The sequence below is a fragment of the Prionailurus viverrinus genome, chromosome A2 (assembly GCF_022837055.1).
Source record: "Prionailurus viverrinus isolate Anna chromosome A2, UM_Priviv_1.0, whole genome shotgun sequence".
NCBI classification, from domain to species: Eukaryota; Metazoa; Chordata; class Mammalia; order Carnivora; family Felidae; genus Prionailurus; species Prionailurus viverrinus.
In genome coordinates, this window is record NC_062562.1 from 123803349 (window position 1) to 123829501 (window position 26153).

General features: G+C 38.9%; 1 protein-coding gene across 4 annotated transcripts in view; it reads right to left on the minus strand.

Annotated features, from left to right (window-relative positions):
* PDE1C (phosphodiesterase 1C) overlaps nucleotides 1-26153 on the minus strand; it is a 514714-nt gene that overhangs the window by 388312 nt on the left and 100249 nt on the right. For all 4 annotated transcript variants that reach the window (XM_047849292.1, XM_047849290.1, XM_047849289.1 and 1 more), the window contains exon 3: nucleotides 3169-3340. In XM_047849292.1, coding sequence (XP_047705248.1) covers nucleotides 3169-3340 — 172 coding nt within the window. The remainder of the gene's footprint in view (nucleotides 1-3168; nucleotides 3341-26153) is intronic.

The window sequence follows — 26153 nt, forward strand, 5'->3', positions numbered from 1 at the left end:
TCATTTGGAAGGAGAGCTATCCTGAAGCCCCATTTGCATCACAGGCATGCTTTTTTATGGGCGTTTATACGTGATATATTTACTTGGGGTGGGATTCCAGGGGCTGATAAAGACTAGGTAGGACCTAAAGTCTACCCAAGCTACCCCTTGTTTCTGCCATTGGTGACCACCAATTGACAAGCAATTGTCCTGATGAGTTTGTATTTGAATTTAATCAGAACTATGGGCGCTACCTCTCTGGGCCAGTTTCTCTATTTCTAAAATGGGCATCATCTTTGGGTGGTTAGGCCCATGCCTGGCAACATAAGAATCCTATTGTTATTGTTGTTGTAACAGGGAGCCTAGGGGGAGTTTTAAACATACAAATTTCTGCAACTTTTTTGAAAAACACCTACCATTCATAAACGTATGAACACTTCCTACCTTATTTCTTTGGAAATAGAGACTGGAATTTACCTTTAGGGCAGACTGTCCCTTTAATCTAAAAGGAATTACGTGAATGGAAATATTATGCAAATACAAAACAAGCATACACTCTTTGTCCTGGGAGTGGCTTGTATGCAATCATCTCCACATACTTGCAAAGAACTAGAAACGATTTCTAGGGAAAGTGATATGAAGCATCTATCTGATCCCTCCCTTTTGAGGATCCACATCATTAGAATATGTCTGAGACATTGTGGTAGTGCTGAAGCCGGGTGTCAGGAAAGAACAAAAGAAGCCAGCCAGAGGAGGTATCGCAAGAAAGAGGACATCTGGACTGGACACCAACTTAGAACTTCACTGAGATCAGAGAGTCCACACTCAGTGTGAGACCCCATTGCCCTGGCAGGTGGCAGGAGGCAGAGCAGGCAAAGGGCTAAGTCTTTAAGCCTGTCACTAAGCCTGGAGTCCCTGGGGACAGTCAGGGAACTGAGCCCCAAGACTAGACTTCCTAATAATTAGGCACATTGGGTTTACTGTCATTGCAGTTTGGATCTTATTTGATAATAAAAGCTGATGACCATATTTCATGGCCCAGGATTCCTAATGCCCTCCAACTGTGAACAAGGAGAAAGAGAAGGGAGTAACCAAAATTGCCAAATCCTCCCAGATTTCTCAGAGTTACTAATACTGGGAAGTCAGCAATTCTCAGGGTTTTTCACTCTAGTGAAATGGCCGGTGAGGGGGAGAACACATAAGTGATATATTCCTATTGGCATTATTTAAAATCCAGCTACAACTCATCTCTTTCTTTGCAATCCAAAAAGCATATAGAAAACAAGTGGCATTATTACAAGGGTAACCTTGATTCTGCTCTAATTTATATCTTGATAAATAAACTGTTTCCACATGTTAATACTTGGCTTGTGATCACTTGTGTACAAAGAATCTCACAATGATGGGACTACCACAGTTAAGAACAATTGCATTAGAGAATACTTACCCTCTAACATTCCCATTGAAATCACTTATCTTCTTCAGAAGAAAGGATGGTGCCAGAATAACACACGGTTGTATTAAGGAGACAAATAAATGAATAACCAATGCCAATGGATTTCTAGCTTCAGTTGCTGAAGGGTTGGCATATTTACACCTGCTGTGTTTTTCTTACTGCACCAAGTGTTACAACGAACTAAAAATAAAGCCCGACCTTAACAAACATCATTGAATTTTTTTTCTGAAACCCAGACATTGATGCATAATACAACTAGCAGATCAAATGAAGTTCATGGTCATCAATACATTTTCTCTATTGAGGAGCATTGAATGCAAAGAGAAGAGATGATGGTAATAGAGTTGGCAAGCAAATGAGATGTTCTTTTCATGAGAGTGCCTCTTTAGCTGTTCCCTGAAGAGGACAATGAACCTGGTCTGGGCTAGAAGGAGTAGCTACAAAAAGACTGCATGTGAGGAGTGACTCCACCAGAGACGCTCCAAAATGAGAACACACAGCCCAAGAAAGCCATTTGCCCTCCCCTCCCCCACCAGTCATGTGCAGAGAATTGCAGGTTCATGGAAGTTATTTCTCTCTACCTGAGTGGGTTTTATTTTATGTAAAACCTCACAATGCAGTCACCAAACCCTTAGTAGGAATAAGAAAAGCATTTGCTTTGCAATTCTTGTCCCGCCACTGCATCAGTCACACTACATAAAGAAATCCAAACCCCTATTCATCACTGCTTTTCAGGGCTCATCTATAATTCAGTCGACACTAAGAACCTTCACACAATGAAACGGCTTTTACTGAGCGATTACACACATCACCTGGATGCAAAAAAGAGTACGTTTTTCATGGATGCCAAGAGTTGTCTAAGTGGTTTATGGGAGAAGAAAAGCAAGGTTTGTATGTCCTACTGGCCATGTGGAGAGCAGGAAATCCTTATATAACAGAAAGAAAAGTGAAAGAAGTAAAATTAGGGTAACAGGGAGAAAGGAGGGGAGGAAGGCAGGATGACAAAAGAAAAATTAAACCTTAATTTCTGAAAACAGCACTGCTGTATATTTCAAAAGTGAGTTTGAAAGACCCATTCGGGGGGAGGAAATCACTTTTATACACCATGTCCCGTACTCAGATTGATTTTTATGTGATACAGAGGAAAGGTAAGTGCTAGAGTCGTGACGAAGTGGAGCCCAAGACAAGAAGAAAACACGAGAGGCCTCTGCAGAAGACTCGAGACCAAATGATGAACAAGAACAGAGTCAGCAGCCACCTGGGAAAACACACAAGGAAGATCTTTGCTTCCTTTCAGGAGGCAGCAGCTCTCACATCTCTTATCACTTAGAAACCCTCCCCCAGCCAGAGACTCTAAAGACACGGGGCTGAATTCATTCCCACCACATGCTTTTTCTCTGTGCGCTTATCTCCATGCGTCATCCTCTTTTGAAGCAAAAGACTCATTAATCCAATTCAAATTGCCAACATCAGTAAATCCTTTGCCTCAGCATTTAAATGCCAATACCAATTAAATACCAACAGCAACTTAACTGCTGATGGGATCTGCGCTACATTCAGGAAATCCAGCCAGAAGTCCAGCTAGCATTAATTCCAACACTCCTTCATCAATTCTAATTTACTCAGTGCAAAAAAATGAGGTAATTTTCTGGCCACGCCGACGATGCATCCAACTGGATTGAAATAACTCGGCAGCAAATAAGAAGGAACAGACTGATTGCAATCCACCAAACCTGAAGGATGTCTTCACCAAGGCTTCTGGGCTGTCGAGCTGAGGCAATTCATCAGCTAAGATTTCTTCTGGTGGTCGGGGGTCATGGACGATAGTTGGCCGTGGCTTTTCCTTGGCATTCCCCGTGAGCCCGTCAATGAGGGAGTTCCACAGACAGTTCTGCGACTTAGACCCTGAGGTGTGAGGGGGAAAAAGTGTGCAGTCAATTACAAACCAACAGCGTGCCCTGCCTTACCCAACTCAGGATTTTCAGAAGCAAAGCAGGGAAACTTCCCTATTTCTCATGATCTCCTACATTCAGAGGGTTCCAAGAGATATTGGTCAGGCAACTTAGGGAGTAACCAGGACTTTTTAAATTTATATGCAGGAAATAGGCTAATACCCTGAATATTTTGACCCACAGCTAAATATTAAGGATATATATCTTGTCTCATTTCAGTGGTGATCAACTCCAACTCCTAATAGAGCTGTAGGTATTTACTTATATATTTATTCAGCAATTGGAAGTATACAAAGGACTACCATTCTAGAGAAGAGTAGGATGTTAAGACACAAGTCTCCCTTATGAACTCAGCTTGCCTAAAGCCCAAGTTTCAAGACTCCATTCTGTGGAGACATCCACCCCACATAGGACCCCACCTTTAGAAACCAGAACTCTAGGCAGGTTGATCTTCTAGAAGATCAAGACCCAAGAAAAACTATACTGCATGTTTACTGATACTCTACCCGACAAACACTTCAGTCATATGAGATGAATGTTAAAGGCAAACATGAAGTGGAAAGAAGTGTCACAAAATAGGGCAACCAAGGTCAGTATCAACAGGGATAAATTACATTGATATTACGTACAATTGATATGATGTGATGAAAATGGCACTTTAACTCTGTGGTCTTCTTTCCCAAAACACATAGCCCCAGTGTATTAAGCATGTTTCTAGCTTCGATAAACTTGATGCTTTAACATCTGCCCTACATCCATACATTCTTTGTTCAGGACAACTCAGTAATGTATCTGAGTCACCTTGTCTTGGCTTCCTGCCTCCTCAGCTCCCACCTCCTCCCTCCCCTCAACTCTTCAGAAGGAGTCCTTCTTCCAGGGGCATGCTTTTCAAATACAAACCAAACAAATCAGAGCCCATACCCCCAACACCTCCCCCACTGAGCTTTTGCACTCTAGACCACTATTCACTTGCCCAACTCACCCCAGCCCAGGTACCAGAAAACTAGGGACAGCCCCTATGCCCCAGAGCCCACTGAAACTATTCAAACTAACCAATCCTAGGCCTGCTTACCCTGCCTTGCCCATGGCTCCCTATAGAAACCACAATAAAGACTCTTGCTCACATTTTCCTCCACCCTAGCTCTGCCTTATAACTGGCCCCAGTGCTTCTCAGCATGGCCTCCATGGTGCGACATGGACCCCCTCTTCGGAGACCTGCAGGTATTAAAAAACTATCTTTTCAATGGCAATCATCATCAGATTTGCTGGCCCTACCATGCCTAAATAACAATAAAAACCTATCCAAGTACCCAGTCTAGTCATGGGGAAAACATCAGACAAATCCCAACTGAAGGACATTCTGCAAACACCTGACCAATACTCCTCTAAACTATCGAGGTTATCAAAGAACAATGAAAGTCTGAGAAACCATCACAGTCAGGAGGAGACTAAGAAGACATGATGACTAAACACAATGTGGTGTCCTGATGGGATCATGAAACTTAAAAGGACATTAGGTAAAAACTAAGGAAATCTGAATGAAGTATGTACTTTAGTCAATAATAATTCATCACTATTATTTCATTAATTGTGACAAATGTACAATATTAATGTGAGATTAATAATAGGGGAAAACTGGCATGGGGTATACAGGAACTCCTAGTACTATCTTTGCAAATTTTCTATAAACCTAAAGCTGTTCTAAAATAAAGTTATTATAAAAATACAAATAAATAAAATACTACAAATAAATAGCTATTATAAAAGAAGTCTATGAGCAAAAATAATTTTTTAAGCGGAGCCCGATGGTATTACCATTACTATTACCCAATTACCACTGGCTTATGCCAGTTATGCTCTTCCCAAAGGAAAGAAAGTTTTTATCTTTGCACAAAGATACTACTGGGTTTCCAAGTCATGCACCCATAGAGCTGTGTCCATCCAGAAGGGGTTGGCTTTTTCTACCCAATCCATGCAGATGGAGTATCTTTATCTAATTCACACAAAGACTCTTTATGGGGCCTAAGGGGGTGTGCGTGGAGAGGTAAAAAGCACTGCCAGCTAATGCACATTCATGTGATAGGAGGGCAGAGAGTAAGTCTGTATGCACATGGGGATGTCTCCCCAAGACTCTAACCAGCTACCTGAAGCCCCCAACAAAAGAAATCACCTGAAGGACAGCTTTGCCACTAAGACCAAAAGAACTTCACACAAAGGAGAGCATCTCAACAAAGATCCCTGAACCTTTACCAAGGACACAAATGGGTCAGCACAGAACTCTTCCAACAACCACAGCTATGACTGACCCCCTTAAGATGTCCCACATCCAAATTACTTTTGTATGAATCAAGAGAAAACTAAAGCACACTAGTGCCAAGAAACATATGCCTCCAACTCTTGAAATGCAGGACAGCTTTTCTGAAGTCCTAACCAAATATCTTAACAAGATCCAGTCCTATTAATGAAGGTCTGGTTCTATGTTAATAAAGGTCTGTTCTATGTTAACTAAGGTCTGGTTCTAAGAGGAAGAACAACAGCAACAGCCTGTTTTCTTAAATTTGATCTAAATGAAGGCTTTACAATAAACTCCTAGCCCATTTCCCTTCAACCTTTTATTTATTCATTCAGTATACACATGTTTAATTCCCTCACTATGTCAGGTTCCATTCTGGGCCCTAGAAATAGAAAGATGAACCCAGAAGCAATCACAATAAATGGGCAATGCACCATAACTAAGGGCAGATGAGTACTCTAGGAGGCAGAGAAGGGCTCACCCACTCTGCTTCAGGGCCCTGGGGAAATCTACACAGAGAACATCACATCTGACATGGTTCTAAAGCAGGAACAGACCTTCAGCAGATGAGAAACAGAGAAAAGAACATTCAGGGCAAGCAGTATGTGCAGAGGTTCAGAAGATAACAAGGTAGCTTGTGAACGCTGGAGCAAAGTGAGAGGAGATAAGGTCAAAGGCTGGTTGGACAAGTTGTAAAAGGCCTTGAATAAAATGCTAGTCATTTAGAATGTCTTTTTTTTTTAATTGCCTATAATTTTATTAGCCAAAGAAAATCACAGATGACATTTAATAGAATGTCTTCTTTAGACCAAAACACAAACAAAAAAACAAAAACAAAAACAAACAACAACAAAAACTAAGGCCATATCTTTGTTTGAGAAAGGAGACCGGCACACTATGGAGTGGTGAACTTGTGAAGAATAGCATGGCCACGTGAAAAGGTCGGTGAATCCATATCATCTGTAGATGAAATAAAGTCTTACATGGACTTATGACTAATTCTTAAGTATATAGAGATGAGATTAATAAATTACAAACTCATGTAAAGCACTAATGAATTCATAATAGGGTTTTCACCATTTTCTCAGTGAGTGAATCAGAAGGGTCAGGTGACCTAAGCTCTCTCTCCATTTGGGGAGACTGTTATTGATCTCCGCTTTAATTCCACTGTGGTCTGAGAACAGACATTGCATGATTTCTAGTCTTTTTAATTTTTGTTAAGATGTGTTTTATGGTCCAGAATGCAGTCTAATTTGGTGAATGCTCCGTGTGAGTTTGAGAAAAATGTGTATTCTGATATTGTTGGATGAAGCAATCTACAGATGCTGGTTACATCTAGTTGATTGATGGTAAAGTCTTTTTTCCTTTTCAAATAAATTTTATTTCATTCATTAAAACAACATCTATATACATAAAGAGTATTATATGCATACAAGAGTTAGTATATGTTCAGGATACAGATCATTCCCAGGCCCCTTGCAATAACTTTATGGTACATTCCCTCTCACTACCCAATCCCAGAGATGAGGAAATCCTTCTAAAGATTTATGATGATACTTTGGAAAAAATATTTCCAGATATTTTTCCACATTAGCACCTAAACAACTATCCATTCATAAGGATCATTACTATTAAAATTGATTTGTGATAAAAACTTTACAGAGTAAAAAAAAAAAACTTATAGCAACTTTTTGATTAAAAAAACTTTGTGTTTATTTCTGAGGGGAGGTTTCAGATTTTTATTAGATCTTCACCGGGTCCATAATGCAATACAAAAAGATATATACCGGGGCACCTGCGTGGCTCAGTCAGTTAAGCGGCCGACTTCAGCTCAGGTCATGATCTCGCGGTCTGTGAGTTCGAGCCCCACGTCAGGCTCTGTGCTAACAGCTCAGAGCCTGGAGCCTGTTTCAGATACTGTGTCTCCCTCTCTCTCTGACCCTCCCCCTGTTCATGGTCTGTCTCTCTCTGTCTCAAAAATAAATAAATGTTTTTAAAAAAATTTTTTTAAACAAAAAGATATATACCTCTGATTCAGAGACAGATTTTCCATTCCACTAGATTGATGCTGTAGTGAATTCAACTATGTTCTTGCTGATTTTCTGCCTGCTAAATCCATCCATTTATGAGAAGGGTGTTAGAGTCTCCACCTGTGATAGTGAATTCATTCTATTTCTTTTTGAAGTTCTATTAGTTTTTGCCTCACATAGTTTGACACTCTGTCGTGTTAGGCACATACACATTAAGGATTGTTAGGTCTTCTTGGAGAATTGACCCCTATTTCATTATGCAATTCCCTCTTATCCTTGATAATTTTCCTTGTTAGAAATCTGCTCTGTTTGATGTTACTGTAACTATTCCTACCTTCTATGGATTAGTACTAGTATGGTGTATTCTTCTCCATCAATTTACTTTTAATCTATATGAGTTTTTATATTTAAAATGGGTTTCTTGTAGGCAATTATAGTTGGGTCTTGTTTTCTGATCCACTCTGACAATCTCTCCTTTAATTGGTGCATTTAGACCCTTGATATTCAAATGATTATTGACACAACTGGATTAATATCTACCACATCCATCACTGTTTTCTATTTTTGCTTTTGTTTTTTGTTCCTGTATCTGTCTTCCCTTGTTTTTCTGCCTTGTGTCATTTGAACTGGGTATCTTACAGAATTCTATTTTCTCTCTTTCTTAGCATATTGGTTTTAGTTCTTTTTTTTAATTTTTTAATAAAGTCACCCTAGAGTTCACAACATACATTTACAGCTAATTCAAGTCCACTTTCATATACTACCATACCACTTCAAGTCCAGGGTGAGTACCTTATAATAACAAAATAATCCTAATTCCTCCCTCCTGTCCCTTGTATAATTGCTGTCAGAGATCTTCAGAGGAGCTGTGCGTGATACTCAGAATTATCCTCCTGAGGAATGGAAGAAGGGAATATTTATATGCAAGTTCTCATCCCGGGGACGAGAACCCCACAGGGTATTATAATTATAACCCCATAGGGTATTAATTCTCTAGGCTTTCTGGGTCCACTATGCATGACTGTGGGACATCATCAGAGAATCCCGACATAAATCCAGAGAATCAATTAGGCTAGAGCTTAGAAAGTGGGCCAAGAGGATGTGAAGCTGGGCTCAAGAGGTACTTAATACACAGAGTTCCCACACAGTTTTAGTATCCTAGAAAATACAGCCTGAATCCCCATCTGCTACTCATTCCTGCCTTAGAAGGATCACAACGGCCCTTTACCATGGCTCTTCCCAAGGCAATGTGATATGGGCCTTTTGGAGTTGAACTCTGAGAGCAGGAAAGAACACTTCCTCTGATTCTCCACAAATGTGGGCAGAGCACTCTCCAGGGATACTGGAAGGGTCTGCTCTGGCAAAATGAAAAATAAAAATTCCCCTGCTCTGATTTATTTTAAGCTGATTTTGAAAGCATGAAATGTTTCTGACTAAATACAGGCAAAAATATGGAAACAGATAGAGTCACACAGGTCTCTCTCAATAATATCAAAAACCCCATGAGGGAAATCAGAGATAAACTAAGCCTTCAGGATACCAAAAATAACGTGGCTCAGGTGCAGGAGATGAGCAACTCCACTCAGCCCACTCAGTGTCATCTGCTTCTGCCCACTCCCCTCCCCTCCCCACCCCTGCTTTCCTGTCTCCTTTGACTTGTTTCTGACTCTCATTTGAAGCTTATTACATTCTCCTTTTCTGTTATTTCCCCTCTGTCCCTGTGATAAATCCTCTCCCTTCTCCTCACAAAGACAACTTCTCACATACCCCATGAACCCTCCAGATTGATTATAAATCTTCCAGACTCATAAACTCTGGTAGCAGCATCTGTACCACTGAGTTTATCAAGACAACAAGTCCTCAGATTCAGATGTAACAAACATTTGTTCGGTGGTTGCTATGTGCTGGATGTTATTAAGATGTTATTAACCGTCAAATCAACCCTTCAAACTAAATACTATTAAAATACTATCGAATGCTAGGGCATTAAGACTCCAAGAGATCAAATAACCGAGATCACAGAATTAGAAAACAACAGACTGCTTTGACCCAAAATTCTCACTCCCCTAATCCAGGCCTCCAGGTGATATATCACACTGTTTATATTTTATTTATGAGTAAATAAACATACACATAATGTAGCTCAAGCAGAATGCTCCACACTTGTTATTATGAAACAAACATTCTTTTACATAAGAAATAAGATACACCGTATCTGCAACTGGGGAGAGCCTTGATCTTGTTAAGTCTCTTGCAGGAAGCAGTTTGCAGCTTCCTTTAAAGAAGGAAGTTCAGGGGGTGCCTGGGTGGCTCAGTCAGTTCAGCGTCCGACTTCGGCACAGGTCATGATCTCGCGGTTCATGGGTTGGGCTCTGGGCTGACAGCTCGGAGCCTGGAGCCTGGAGCCTGCTTCGGATTCTGTGTCTCCCTCTCTCTCTGCCCCTCCCCTGCTCATGCTCTGTCTCTGTCTCTCAAAAATAAATAAATGTAAAAAAAATTTTTTAATTAAAAAAAAGAAGAAGAAAGTTTGGGCTGCATGGGGAGATGAATAATGCAAGGTAAGTGTAATGGGTTGAGAAAAGACTTCTTAAGAAAGAAAATGAGATGAGAAGGTTCTAAATCAGAAATAGCTACAGATTCATTCTGAAGTGTGTCTAATGGTGCCAGTCTGATAAACTGCTAGCAGGAGGAATCCAAGGTGATGTGGTGATCCTATTTAAATCTGACAAGTGACTTATCAACTGGGTTCCTGATAAAAAAAAAAAAATTGCACAAAGATTACACTGGCAAAAGGCTGAGAAATTAGAGTCTTGCAAAAGCACAGAGGAAAGAGGAAATTTAAATCGCCAAAAAGGTAAAAAAAAAAAAAAATTCTTAGAAAACATCAATGATTCTCAAAATATCTGTGACATGGGTTTGTAGGTATCTCCCCCTTCTGGGGAAGATAAGGGTCCTGAAGTTCCTATAGGGTAGGAAAAATGCGGCTGCAGCACAGAGGTCAGGAATGAAGCTAATAAAACCCAGATGAAAAGTTTTGTGCTCACTAAAAACAATAATGGTAACAATAATAATGGAAAAATTAAGTATCAATAATGCTTTGAATATCTTTAAATCAGTCACATAGGCACTATTCTTTTACTTTGAATATACTAACCCTTGATTTTGGAAACTTTTCAGAAATTTTGTCTCCTGGCAATTTCAAAAAGATTTTAAAATTGAGGCGCCTGGGTGGCTCAGTCAGTTGGGCATCCGACTTCAGCTCAGGTCATGATCTCACAGCTTGTGAGTTTGAGCCCCGCATCGGGCTCTATGCTGACAGCTCAGAGCCTGGAGCCTGCTTCAGATTCTGTGTCTCCCTCACTCTCTGCCCCTAACCCACTCGCATCCTGTCTCTGTCTCTCTCAAATATGAATTTTTTTTAAGATTTTAAAATTGAGCTCTATTTCTAATATCATACACGTGAAGGTAAAAGGGTCTCCTCTATCAAAATGTAAGAATACAACTTGATTTGTAATAACATATTCTAAATTCTCAAAAATGTTAGGGCCTATTTCTGAGTTATCCCTTTAGTTTAACTTGGCTTTTTTAATGATTGTATCACATTATTCTACTTAGTATAACTTCATAGTATCTATTAATTATCTGACAGGGCAAGACCGCCTCTTTTCTCTTTTTGGCTATTCTTACTTGCTTCAGTCTCTAGGAAAACTTCAGTTAAATCTCTTTGTCAGGGCGCCTGGGTGGTTCAGCAGCCGACTCTTGATTTTGGCTCAGGCTGTGATCCCAGGGTCGTGGGATCAAGCGCTACATCAGGCTCCATGCTGATCACGAAGCCTGCTTAGGATTCTCTGTCCCTCTCCCCTGCTCTCTGTCTCTCTCAAATAAAAAAAATGTTTTTAAATCACTGTCAGTTTCTAAAGAGAACTCTTCTTTTTGAATGTATATTGAGATGGTACTTGAGAAAACTATAACTAATTACTTAAGGAAAAGAATTATCATCTTAACAGTATATCATGCTCTCATCCAGGTAGATGACTGGTCCTTTCTGTATGGAACACTTGTTGTATTGACTTTCTCAAGCACCTTTTCCTCCCTAGTTATAACAGCACCTCTCACTTGATTTTGAGAACATCTCCTCTCATGTTACCCATTCCATGTGAATCTTAAAGGCTCTCAGCTATGTTCTCTACTGCTCTGGCTTCAGCGATAAGTCAAGGTAGTGGGTATACGACCCAAACTTGGATAATCACAGATCTTCCCTGGTATTTTCCATACCGAAACTAAAAGGAAGAGCCTTTTCTTTCTTAGTAGGTTGCTAGTGCAAGCTGCCACATCCCAATACCTGAATAAGCCTAAGAAAATGAAGCTAGTACCCTAAGGAAATCACACAAAACGAATCCTGAGAGTGGCATGTCCCTGGTCGTAATCCCTCGTATCCCCAGACCTACAGCTCTTCCATAGGTCTGTGAACTACTATGGTATCCTTGCAGCAAATCCCATTCTGAGCTTAAAATAGCTTGTACTGAGTTTCTGTCACCTGCCAACAAAAATGTCCTCCCATGTATTCAAGACTTTCATTTCCTTTAGTAAAGTTTAGTTTTCTTTGGTCCTGACAATTCTTCGTAGGTTTTTTTCTGGGCATTGTGTATGTTGGTCCACTCTTGTTCACAGAGTACATTTTTAGATTATATTTTCTAAATCATTTTTACTGGGATATAAAATAGATATTTAGTGTATTTGCTTAACGGTCTGTCTCCTTACTAAACTCTTAACTCTTTTAAAGGATTTCCTTGTTTCTTTGTTTTAGTCTTTCTAAGCACATATGCCATCTACAATAATTTTCCCTTCTCGTTTCTAATTGTTATGCCTCCTATTTCTGTTTGGTCTTACTGCATCAGCTAAAACTTTCAGAAGAATTTTAAACCATGCTGGCAATAGCAAGCAATTTTATCATTTTGCTAGCTTCACTTAATTTTCTATTTATGAAATGTCTATAAAATTTTCTGTTGTAGCCTTAATATAAATTTCCCTCTTATAACTGAGTTTGTGATTATCCCAAAAAACACACAATTCAGTAATAATGGCTTTACCATATATTGAGATGATCATGTATTGTTCCCCCCACCCTCTCTCTCTCTCTCTCCCTCTCCTTTTGACCTATTGACATGTTATATTAATAGCAAAATGTAAAAGAAAAAAAACTTACTTTCCAGATAGAATCAAATTTCCTCAGAGGAACTTTGTTGGAAAAATACTTTCATAAAACAAGGGATGGGGGGCGGGGGGTGGGAGGTGAAAGCCCTAAAGGCATAGATTGAAAAAAGACAACAAAGAAAAAGGTACAGGGGTACCTGGGTGGCTCAGTCGATTAAGCATCTGACTTCAGCTCAGGTCATGATCTCGTGGTTCGTGGGTTCGAGCACCGCATCAGGCTCTGTGTGATGGCTCAGAGCCTGGAGTCTGCTTCAGATCTGTGTCCCCCTCTCTCTCTGTCCCTCCCCCATTCACACTCTGCCTCTCTCTCTCTCTCTCTCAAAAATAAACATTAAAATATTTTAAAAAAAGAAAAAGTTATGCTATTCTGCACATAAAATGAAAATAATTTAGAGGTGGGCAAGAACAGAAAAGAGGGGAAAGAAGTGGGGGAGAGAGAGTCTTCAGGACAGCTGCCAGATGCAACCATAATTGACAGCAGTAACTGAAGAACTTTCCAAAAACATATAAACCTGATATCCATGTTTGTCACATGCCAGATAGAACTGCAATGTAATCACCTCTCCAGAACAGTGTGGTAGTTCTATTTTTTTTTATGTTTATTTTTGAGAGGGAGAGAGAGAGAGAGAGAGAGAGAGAGAGAGAGAGCAGAGGAGAGGCAGAGAGAGAAGGGACAGAGGATCCAAAGCAGGGTCTGTGCTGGCAGCAGAGCCTGATGTGGGGCTTGAACTCACGAACTATGAAATCATGACCCGAGCCAAAGTCAGAGGCTTAACTGAAAAACCATCCAGGCGCCCCTGTGGTAGTTCTATTTTTAATTTTTGGAGGAACTTCCATGATGTTTTCAAAGAGGCTGCACCAATTTACATTTCCACAGTGTACAAGGGTTCTCTTTTCTCCATATCTTTGCCAACACTTGTTATTTCTTGTCTTTTTGATAGTGACAGGTGTGATGTGGTATCTCATTGTGGTTTTCATTTGCATTTCTCAGATAATTAGTGATGTTGACCATCTTTACATGTACCTGTTGAGCATTTGCATGTCTTTTTTTTTTTAAGTAGGCTCCACACCGAGTGCAGAGCCCAACTTGGGGCTTGAACTCACAACCCTGAGATCAAGACCCGAGCTAAGATCAAAAGTTGGATACTCAACCAACTGAGCCACCTAGGCACCCCTTACATGTGTTCTTTTTGATTAATTTTAAATTGTTAAACAGACGAATGGCTACTATATTGGATAGCCTAGCTCTAGGAAGTAATCAGAAAAGAAAATAAACATTCAAAACTATTAATATACAGATGAAGATTAGAATAGACAATGCATAGAATGGTAATGAATTTGAATATCTCTATAAAAAGGCAATTTTTAGGGGAGTCTGGGTGGCTCAGTCAGTTAAGCGACTGACTTCAGCTCAGGTCATGATCTCACAGTTCATGGGTTTGAGCCCCACGTCGGGTTCTGTGCTGACAGCTCAGAGCCTGGAGCCTGCTTCGGATTCTGTGTCTCCCTCTCTGCCCCTGCCTTCCTCATTCTCTCTCTCTCTCCCAAAAATAAATAAATAAAATTAAAAAATAATAATAATAAAATGGCAATTTTTAAAGGAAAATACAACAAAAGAAAAAGATACCTGTAATTCAGCAATAGCATATGATGACATTGAAACAATTGTGAAATAATTACTTTGCTAAAAATACTTTGGATCTCAAGAGTCTTATAGGCAATTATATTAAAATATCAGGGAATAGGTTATTCTTATGATGACAACTATATAGAAGAAGAAAGTAAAGGTTAATCTTTATGAATATAATTGCAAAAGCTTTTAATAGAATTCTAGCAAAGCAAATGTATAAATATACAACAATAACAACATGACCAGATAGAATTTATTTCAGAATTCAAGGTGACTTCACTATTATGAAGTGTTTTAATGTATACTCCAGATGTCATGTGTACATGCCTTTTAAGGCCTGCATGAGACTGTCTCAAAGCTCCATCCCACACTATTTTTTTAAGTTTGTTTGTTTGTTTGTTTATTTATTTATTTATTTTGAGAGAGAGAGAGAGAGAGAGAGAGAGAGAGAGAGAGAGAAGCAGGGTAGGGGCAGAGAGAGAAAGAGGGAGAGAGAGAATCCCAAGCAGGCTCCTCAGTGTCAGCACAAAGCCCAACACAAGGCTCAATCCCACAAACCGCAAGAGCATGACCTGAGCCGAAACCAAGTCAGATGCTTAACTGACTGAGCCACCGAGGCATTCCCCACCTCCAAATTACTAAAATTACTTGGAATTACCAAAATTCGATCCTCTCTCTCTGTCATTCTTGCATGCATGTTCTCTCTCTCTCTCAAAATAAGTAAATAAACTTAAGAAAAAAGAAAATGAGAACAATAATTTGAAAAGATACATGCATCCCGTGTTTTTTAAATCAATAAATCCAAAATATTATCATTTTAACATGTAATCAATATAAAAACGTTCATGAGATTTTGTATTCTTGTTTTTGAAAATCCAGCAAATAATTTACACTTACAACACATCTCAGCACTGGTCACATGTCAAGTGCTCAGGAGTCACATTTTATGGGACAGTACAGTTCTACAAAATTTATTTTGATTCATGTTTCAATTGCTGAAGTATATATACCCTTGAATAATTCTTTCCAGGAATGACAAGGTTAATGAGTTACACATGAACAACAACTTCAGTAGAGATTTTTTACATTTACATTAAACTCAACATATTTCTTAATTCTCTTCTGTTATTTACATGCTATAGAAGAGAATTAGGAGCCAAGTCTGATAGGTTTTCTTTCTTTTGTAGGCAAACATTTTTCTTTATCTTTGTATTTCAAACATTTTGCTAGCATATATGTAATTGTGAGTTATTTTTACTGATTCTTAAATTTATTTTTCTGGAACACCATGAGCCCTTTCAATGTGGAAGGAAACTCAAGCCCTACTTTCTTCCATTCAGGCAAACTGCCTTCAACTTTATCTTTTATTATTGCTTCTGCGCCAATTATTTTGTTTGGCTTTAGTCTCAGAACATCTATGATTCATTTACATGCGTTGGTTCTTTCTCTGACCTCCTATTATCTTTTCTCATCATTTTCAGTTTGTCTTCCAATCATTGATTATATTTTTCAGGGTCAATTCTATATTTCAACATGAATTTTCATTCCTATGTCCCATATTTACTTTCTTTTCATTGTTTCTCTATGCATCTTAGATCAAAATCAACCTGCTTCTTTTCTTATGGCTTCCTGGTCCTATCTTAGAAGCGCTATATCTTCCTCCTTCTTATACAGAATGCAAAAGAGTATTTACATGTGTTCTTTTGGCTTCTACATTAAATCAGTTTTCAGAAGGCTACCGCTTCCCTATGTTTTTATTATGGCATTTCACTTCCTTAGTTTTTCCTATGTTGTTTAGAGTTTTATTTTGGACATAACCATAGGTAAGTCATTCTGGAATGCAAAAAGATTCATACAGAGATTACTGTTTTCCAAAAGGCAAGGTATGTAGGTCACTGTAGGTTTCACTCATTGTCTACTTGGGCTGCCAGATAAATTCAGCAGAAAGAACCAAGAGTAAGATTGACATTTATATCCAAACAGTTACCATAATAAGCAATGCATAACCCAAGCCTAAAGAGTAAGCACAAAAACATGGTGCCCAACCTGCTTCAGATAAAGCCTTGCATCTGTCTTTACCCAATTGATGGGCACAGCTCCCACATAATTTTCAAAGTCTATTTAGAAATTCATATGGTACAGAAGATCACTATATAGTGAGACCATCAATCCCAAGAGGAAAGGTCTCGATTACTCTTTGTCATACATCAGAAGAATGAGTCTGTTCAGCAGAGTAATGATGTAGACAAGATTAAAGGGAGGCTGTTTTCAAGAACTTTGACAGCACTCATTTAGTATACTAATTAAAAGAGAAGTTTATCTGTTGAGAATGAAATCTACTTGACAAACACTTTGTTAATGGTCAGTGTAAGTTGGGAACTTGAGAGTAAAAAGATAGCATTCTTTTAAGTTTTTCATAATTTAGACTTTTCACTAATTCAGACACCACCACTCCCATAATTAAGTGAAAATTTTTCAATGCATAACTACCTTGAAATATGCTAATGTCTGCAAAGCATGCAAAAATCCAAGTTTTACCATCTGCTGGATGATTCATTTGTAAATCTGCCTAGTATTCCTTTGGGAAGTTCCAGCACGGATTTTTAACCTCATTATAAAAACTTGGTAGGAATGAATTCAGTATGTATGAAAGTGCTCTGAGCACTTGGAAGAATGTGCCACATTCATCCTAGACATGTTGAAATGGTATGTGTACTGTGATCAAAAATAAAAGTGTTTGAAATGAATTGCTTGGAGATTTGGTGTTTTAATCAAGAGTTCCAGAAAAACAGAGACTTTGAGGTAACGTATTAGTCACAGAGAAGAGCTCTTTCAAATTCTGGCCCAAACTAGCCGTTGCTGGTAATAGAATAAAAACGATGGACTGTTTGTTGGTAGTAAGCTCCTTTAGGAAAAGAACTGTGGCTTACTCATTTTTATACTCCTGCACCCAAAATGTCCTTTCAAAGTTATTCACATGTGTCGAAGATACCTGCTTCTGAGGCTGTAGAAATCACACTAAGGAACTTCAATAAACTTCTCAGTCTTTTCTTCCTTCCATGTGCTTCAATTGTATCATGCATGGGCTTTCTTCAGTTTCTTAGCAAATGGCTTCACATCTTGACCTCTCTTCCTATCTTGCCCTATTGGACTAGGGAACCTGGCTTCATAAAGTTTACTGACCTGGAAACTAGGCAATTCTTTCATAGGTTCCCAGAAGTGTAGCTCTGAACATGATAATTTCTCCCATGATTTCATAACTACAGGGGAGTTGTTCATAGTTTAATCTGCAGGCTGATGAACACTGAAGGTGCACATATTACAGCCTACAAAACCAGATGTGTCCAGCCTGGGTTTCAACCCAAGGCTTAGCCAAGACCTAATGCACACCATGGCAGGAACCACTACACCTCCTTAGTCTACCTGCCTGTCAGTGGGGGGAAGGCAGAGGGATGGAACGTAGTGTGTGGCACACAATAGGCACTCCATAAATATTTGTTGAAAAGAAGGTATCATGGGAATTTGTGACTGGTAAGTCAGGGGAGTCTCCTAAGATAAAATACATCTGAATTCTTTCAAGCAAGTTAATTGAGTATGAATCTCTAAGGATTGTCCAAGTGGTAAGTGACTTTATCACCTTGTTTGGAATTGTTACAGATCTGGAACATTTCTATTCACTCTGCTTTCAGCCCAATTGAACAAACATTTACTGAACATTTACTATGTACTGACGAGCAAGGCACAGTTTCTGTTTTCAAGGAACTCAAAAATCTAGTAGGGAGATAGTCGTGAAAGAGATATTTATAATACAGTATGATGCAAGTAATAATACAACTATGTAGAAATATACTGATACCAAACAAAGGGAGTGATAATTTTGTCCCAGGGGTCAGGCTAGGCTTTACAGAAAAGGTGGCCTATGACCAGAGTTTTGAGAGATGAATGGGTTGGCTTGGTGATAAGAGGGATAGAACATTTCAGGCAGAACCACATGTACAAAGGCATGGAAGAGTAAAACAGCATGGGAGGGCAACTAATTTCATTTTTCTGAGGCTGAAATAATGAATTAGGTCATTAGAGGAGAGGTCATCTTGGGCCAGAATTTGAAGGGCCTTATGTCATATGCCAAGGATTCTGACTTATAGGCTATGGAAAATCATCTTCTGGTGTGTGGGTTTTTTTTTAACATTTTACTCTGAGAAAATCATAAATTCACATGCACTTGTAAGAGATAATACAAAGATCCCAGGTACCCAGTTTCCCCCAATAGTAACATTTTGTATCACTATAGTACAACATCATAACCAGGATGTGGACACTGAGGCAGAACATTGCCATGGCAAAGGTCCTTCAGGTTATCCATCTATAGCCACACCACTTTCCTCCCAGCCCACTCCCTCCTAACTCCTGACAACCACTGATCTGTTCTCCATTTCTAGAATTTTTTCATTTCGATAATGTTGTGTACATGGAATCATACAGTATATGTATAACCTTTGGGGATTGGTTTTTTCATGCAGCATAATTCCCTGGAGATTCATGTGTGTTGTTGCATCAGTAGCTTGTTCTTTTTATTGCTGAGCAGTATTCCATGGTACGAACACCCTATAGTTTGTTTAACCACACACTGGATAAATAAATCTAGGTTGTTTCCAATCTGTGGCTATTATGAATTAAACTTCTATAACTATTCGCATCAGGTGTTTTTTTTTAATTGTAGTGAGATATACGTAATATGAAATTTACCATCTTAACCATTTTTATGTGTAACTAAGTTCAGTGGCACTAAATACATTCAAGTTGTTGTGCAACCGCCATCCCCCTTCACCCCCAAAACTCTTCTCATCTTGCATAACTGAGCTGTGTCCCCATGAAACTAACTGTCCCCTCCTCTCAGCCCCTGGTAAGCATGATGCTACTTTCTGTCTCTGTAAATTTGGCTACTCTTAAGTACCTCAAGTAAGTAGAATCATACAGTACTTATCTTTCTGTGACTGGCTTATTGCACTTAGCATAATGGCTCAAGATGCATCCATGTTGTAGCTTGTGCCAGAATTTCCTTCCTTTTTAAGGCTGAATAACATTCTACTGTATGTACATTTTCTTCTGTAGATATTTGGTTCATCCATTCATCCACCTGGGCTGCTTCCACCTCTGCGGTACTGTGAATAACACCCCAGTTCTTTACCCAGTTCTTTGGGGTACACACCCAGAAGCAGAATTGCTGGATCAAACGGTAATTCTATTTTTGAGTTTTTGAGGAACTACCAAACTGTTTTCCATACTGGCTACACGACTTCACATTCCCACCGGGTTCCAATCTCTCCATATCCTTGCCAATATTTTTGGGTTTTCTTTTATTTTTTTTCTTTTACACTAGCCATCCTAACAGGTGTGAGGTGTCACATGTACAGGTTTTTGTGTCTTTGTGTCTCTGGAAAAAATGCCCAGAAGTGCAATTCCTGGGTCATGTGGTAGTTGCATTGTTTACTTTTTAAGAAAAAATAGCCAAACTTTTTAAAAGTGGCTTGCCACCAGCAATGTATGAATGATGCTGGTTCTCTGCATCCTTGCAGGATTTGATGTGGTCACTATTTTTTTATTCTGGTAGTTGTGTCTCACTGTGGTTTTAATTTGCATTTCCCTAATGGCCAATCAAGTTGCACATCTTTTCAAGTACTTACTTATCATCTATGTATCTGCTTTGGTAAAATGTCTCTTTCTGTCTTTTGGCCATACTCTGAATGGCTTGTTTTCTTTTTTACTTTTGAGTTTTGAGAATTCTTTATATAATACTAGAACTCTGTTAGATAGCATAATTATTTGCAAATATTTTCTCCCACTTTCTAGCCTGTCTCTTCAACATCTTAACAGGGTCTTTTGCAGAACAAAGGTTTCTAGTGTTAGTGAAGTCCAATTTATCAATGTTTTCCTTTTATGGATCATACTCTTAGTTCCAAGTCTTTCTTGCCAACCCTTATAATCCCGTGACTTTTTTCTGTTTCTTTTTTTTTTTCTAAAAGTTTCATAGCATAAGGTTTTATCTTTAAGTACATAACCCACTTTGAGTGAATTTTTGTATAAAGTTTGAGACTTAGGTTGAGGTTTGTATTTTTGCCTATGAATATCCAAATACACTGGCACCATCTGTTGAAAAGGCTATCTTAGCTCTATTAAATTGCTTTTATGCCTTTGTCAAAAATCAGTTGGGCATATTTGTGTGAATCTATTTCTGGCTTCTCTATTCTGTTCCATTGACCTATGAATCTATCCTTTTACCAGTACCACCTAGTCTTTATTACTGTAAGTATACTTTAAGCTTGAAATTGAATAGACTGATTCCTTGCACCTCATTCTTCTTTTCCAAAATTGTTTTAGCTACTCTAGTTCCTTTGAGATTTCCATATAAATTGTAAAACGATCTTGTCTATATCTACAGAAACTCTCCTTGGGATTTTCATAGGAATCGTGTTAAATTTGTATATCAATTTAGGGAGGATTGACATCTTCACTATGTTGACTCTTCCAATCCATGAATACAGTCTATCTTTCCATTTATTTAGATTTTCTTTGACACTTCATCACCATTGTAGTTTTCCATGTGTAAGTCTCATTTACATGTTTTGTTAGATTTATACCTATACATTTCACTTTTTTTGAGCAATTGAAAATACTACTTTATTTTTAATTTTGATTATTTTATGTTTATCTCATATCTTATAAGCTTGCTGAATTCACTTATTAGTTCTAGAAGGCTTTTAATAGATTCTTGACAATTTTCTGGATAAACAATCATGCCTTCTGCAAACAGAGACAATTTGATTTCTTCTTTTCTGAACTGTATGCATTTTATTTCATTTTCTTCCCTTATTGCACTGGCTACAACTTTCAACACAATGTTGATAAAAGGATGTGAATAGATATCCTCATCTTGTTCCCAATTTTAGAGGGAAAGTATCAGTCTTAGAATAATGTTAGCTGTAGGTTTGTAGTAGATGCTCTTTATCAAATTGAGGACATTCCCGTATATTCCTCTTTCCCTAAGAGCTTTTATCATGACTGTTTAATGCTTTTTTGACATCAATTGATATGATCATGTGATTTTTTCCTCTTTAGCCTGTTAGTATGGTGAATTACATTAATTTTCAATGATGAAAGAGAATCAACCCCACTAGGCATGATGTACAATTCTTTTTATATTGTTGAATCATTTTGTTAATATTTTGTTTAAACTTTTATATCTACATTCATAAGGATATTGATCTATAGTCTTTCTCTGGTTTTGGTATCAGAGTAATACTAACTTCATAAAATGAATTGGGAAATATTTCCTCCTCCCTATTTTCTGGAAGGGAATATGTAGAATTGGTGTTAATTTTTCTTTAAAAATTTGGTAGAACTTTCCAGTTAAACTAGCTGGGTGTGGAGATTTCTTTGGTGGAATTTTTAATTACTAATTCAATTTTCTTAATAGTTATAAAGCTGTTGGCTATTTTACAACTGGCGAATTGTAGTGGCTTGTGTTTCTCAAGGAAATGATCCATTTCATCTAAGTTTTAAGAGCCCAAGGTCAGGCAAAAGTCTCAGATCCAACTCCCCACTCTGCCCAAGGCCTGGAATCCTTACCCCGTGTAGATGTCAACATATACACTACTAGATCCCATGGGCTTGGCAACATCACCGCCACACAGCATAGCTGCAGAATCAGCAGGCATGTGTACAGCTTGCTGTACTAATATTAAATTCCTCCTTCATTTACACCTGCAGAGTTCCCTTTCTTTATTACAAGTTTAACTATGCACTTTAAAGTATTTTTAAAAATATTTTACTCAGCATCTCTACATGCTTATAAAAATGGAGGGGTTTCAGGCTACTCTAGTCCACCTTTCGCTGAAACCAGAAACTTCACCCTAACTTTATTCAAAGGAGCATACATTGAGAGCGGAAAGGAGAAGGTGCTTGGCATGCAATAGCCAACCCATGTCTTCCTTGCCCTCCCTGAGGTTGCATTGCACACAAAAAATTTCTAGTAAGATTTTTAAATTGTGTAAACCTGTACACATGTAGTAAGAAGTAAATATTTGCTATTATCTCAATAAGCTGGATTACAATTCTCCCTAGGGAAAAAGAAATTAGTCTGCATGAAGGGAAAAAAAAAGTCAAAAGGAGTAGAGATGAAATGCTGAAGGCAAAAGTGTCAGCAGATACCAATGCAATTAATGTGATGATCAAGCTACTCTGTGTGAGAAACTGGGAGGAGGGCCTTTCAATTCCTAAGAGAGAAATGGAAATATGGGCAAAGAAAGGAGGAGGGTAGGGAGAAGGACTAAGGGGTGGAAGGCCAGGAGCTACATGGGCAAAGTGGTCTTTAAAAAAATCATCGGTGGTGGGATGGATCAAAGGGCTGTTGAGAACAGGACTGTGAATTATAATTGTCTGCATGCAATGGCATATTGTAATCTCTCTCGTGGATCTCTCATCTTCCGTCAAGTTCTGCTTTGACCAACAGCCTTTGGTTACTCCAAAAGAAGAGAAGGGGCTTTGTTCCACATCTGAGTCTATGTCAGAGCAGATAAGACAGCCAGAGCATATAGAAGGAAACAATCAACAGAGGTAGGAAATCGGGTCAAGGAGAATAGTAGGTCATCCCAGGTATTCACAGAAACATGAAGGAGCACTCTGAGCTTCCAAAGGGCACACAATAGCAATTTGGGCCTATTTACCTAGATCTCAATGGGCCAGGAGCCTCCAGCTGACATGTGGGCTACATATCATCCACAAGCTCCTGGAAGCTACTTATAGCATCATCAGAGAGTCCACTGGCGAACCAATGGCTAACATATTGGGGGCCAAGTGATACAGTGGATATATTCAAAGACCTAATCATACACATTCAAAAAGAGAAAATCAAAGTGAGTCTCAGTTCCCCAAACACAATTATACTCCAAGCCTTCACTATGACCATAACCATCAACCCTTTCCAGGACAAGCTGAGTTTTCCCCATTAGACCAGTTCTTGCAGACAGCTCATGACACCCTGACAGGGATGCCATAAAGAAGATTTGGATTTTACATGAGGTGGTGAGGTGGACTAGATCATTTTTAAGTTCTAGTCTAACTTGAAATTGTTCAAATGTAAGATAATGGGTTGATATATCTGTTTACTGAACCAAACAGGTTTGCTTGGCTGATAATAACTATATCTGATGAAAGAGATGGAGAAAAGGAGTAAGATACAATCTGGAACCCCTTGTGGTCAGGCAGACGGATCTTGGGTGAACAAACGTTGGGGAGTAACTGTCTATGGTTCTGAAACACAAATATGTCATGACAGAAACTGCAGTTTCAGGATGACGGTACACGTGACTGGGAGGTGCAAGCAAGAGGCCAGTGGACCAGCCAATAAAGGGCTTATAATGACCTTATTGTGAAGGGGGAAAGGACAGGAGTTGGCAGGAGATGGCTTTAGAAAGAGAAAGAGAATTTGATTCAAGAGATGATGCAGAGCAGTGCCAGTTCCAAGGGTTGAGTAGGGGTACCTTTAGACTCTCTTCCCCGTACTCACCTTCAGCCATTAAATTCTAATTTATTAAAATTTAATAAAATTTTGTTAAAATTTTATTTTAATAAAAATAAAAGTATTTTTATTTTAAAATAACAACAGACTATTCTTTGAGAAGGGCAGTTAACATTTGCTCTGTCGTATGTATATCTAATTACAAGTGGCTATAGAGAAATACTAATAATAATACTAATAATACTAATTGTATGATTCCACCTCTACCTTCACCACCACCATCACAACTAAAGCAGTGGTTCTGAAAGTGGCATACATCAGAATCACCACTAGCATCTGCTGGGACCCACCCCAAGAGTTTCCAATTCAGCAAATCTGGTAAGGGGTCCAAGTATTTGTACTTCTAACAAGTTTCAGGGACCCCACTTTGAGGACCACTGAGCTAGATCACTACCCTTCATGTATAGAAATTTTAGAACTGGCATTGTTGAAGCTAAAATTCCAGTTTCTGCTGAAACAAGTGGGAAATGAAGATATTCAGTCCTTAAATACTGTTAAGGTGAGACCTAGAGCTCTATAGACGATCTGAACTTTTTAGAAATAGACTTGTTTAAGACAAATCAGACAATCTCCAGATCCAGGTCCTGCCCTGTCCTGGGCCATTTACACGGCTCTAGCTCATCCACAGTACATGCTCCTGAAAACACTGAACACCCAGCCACCAGCCACAGCCCACTGCTCACGGCATCTCTCGGCCCTTCTTCCCACCCATTTTATCTCCTCCTTCTTCTCATCATTATGGTTCCATAACCCATCCAACTCCAACTCAAGCTCCTAATGCTTGCAACAGACCTCCCTGGCTGTGGCCAGCAATTTCAAAAAGTTCTCTGGCTGGACTCTAGCACTCTGTTAGACAGGATTTTCAGTGTGCCCTGGGGTTCCACAATGGGCACCACCATGTAATAGGTGCAGGCTCACCCTCTATCCCAACCCCAGACAGAACTCACCCTCACTGTACACCCCTATCTGCCCCTGCCCATTCTCTGCCCAAGGAAGGGGATCATTCACCTACCCACATTGTATACCCAATACAAATATAGCAAGTGACCCTCCCTTTGCTTTAACATCTATCCACCCAAATTACTCCAGCTCTTCAATAGGATAATCTGTTTTCAACACTATCTGGATTTTTACCTCCAAAAGCAAAAGAGGTCAAATAAGACTCCATTTCCTTACTGCTTTTATCCCACTATTTTCTTTCCAACCATTGCTCATCTCAGGGGAGAAATTATTCTCTCCTCAATTAGAGAAGTAATAAAAACTCTAGAATGGAGTTTCCCAGCTACACAAGTTTTGGGGCCAATACCTCCCTCTGCACAGACTCTTCCAATGTCCTGGATAGTCCACAAAAGTCCACTGCACTGAATGCCTGCCTCTTTTAAGTCTCCTAGAGTAGAGATGCACACCAAATTCTGGGCTTCTGCTGCCACATTGTGGCCATATCTGAATACTGCATGCAGCCCTGAAAAGTACTGGGTTTTTTTGTTGTTGTTTTTTTTAAGATATAATTGACATATAACATCTTAGTTTCAGGTGAACAACATGATTTATTTGCATACATTGTGAACTTATCACCACAAAAAGTCTAATTAACATGTCACCATACATAGTTACAAATTTTTTTTCTTTTCTTGTGATAAGAACTTTTAAGATCTATTCTCTTAACAACTTTCAAATACACTATACAGTACTATTAACTATCATCACCACACTACACATTACATCCCCAGGACTTATTTATAACTGGAAATTTGTACCTTTTGACCACCTTCTCCCATTTCACCCATCCCCACATCCCCTCCCCTATCTACCTCTGGCAACCACCAATCTGTTCTCTGTCTCCAAGTTCAGCTTTTTTGGTGGTGGGGCAGACGTGGGTATTATTTTACATGTTAGTGAGACCGTACGTATTTGTCTTTCTCTGTATGACTTGTTTCACTTAGTATAATGACCATGGATGGACCTTGAAGCCTTTTTTTTTTTTAAGATTAGAAGTTACCTTGTCTACCTGTTAACCTCCAC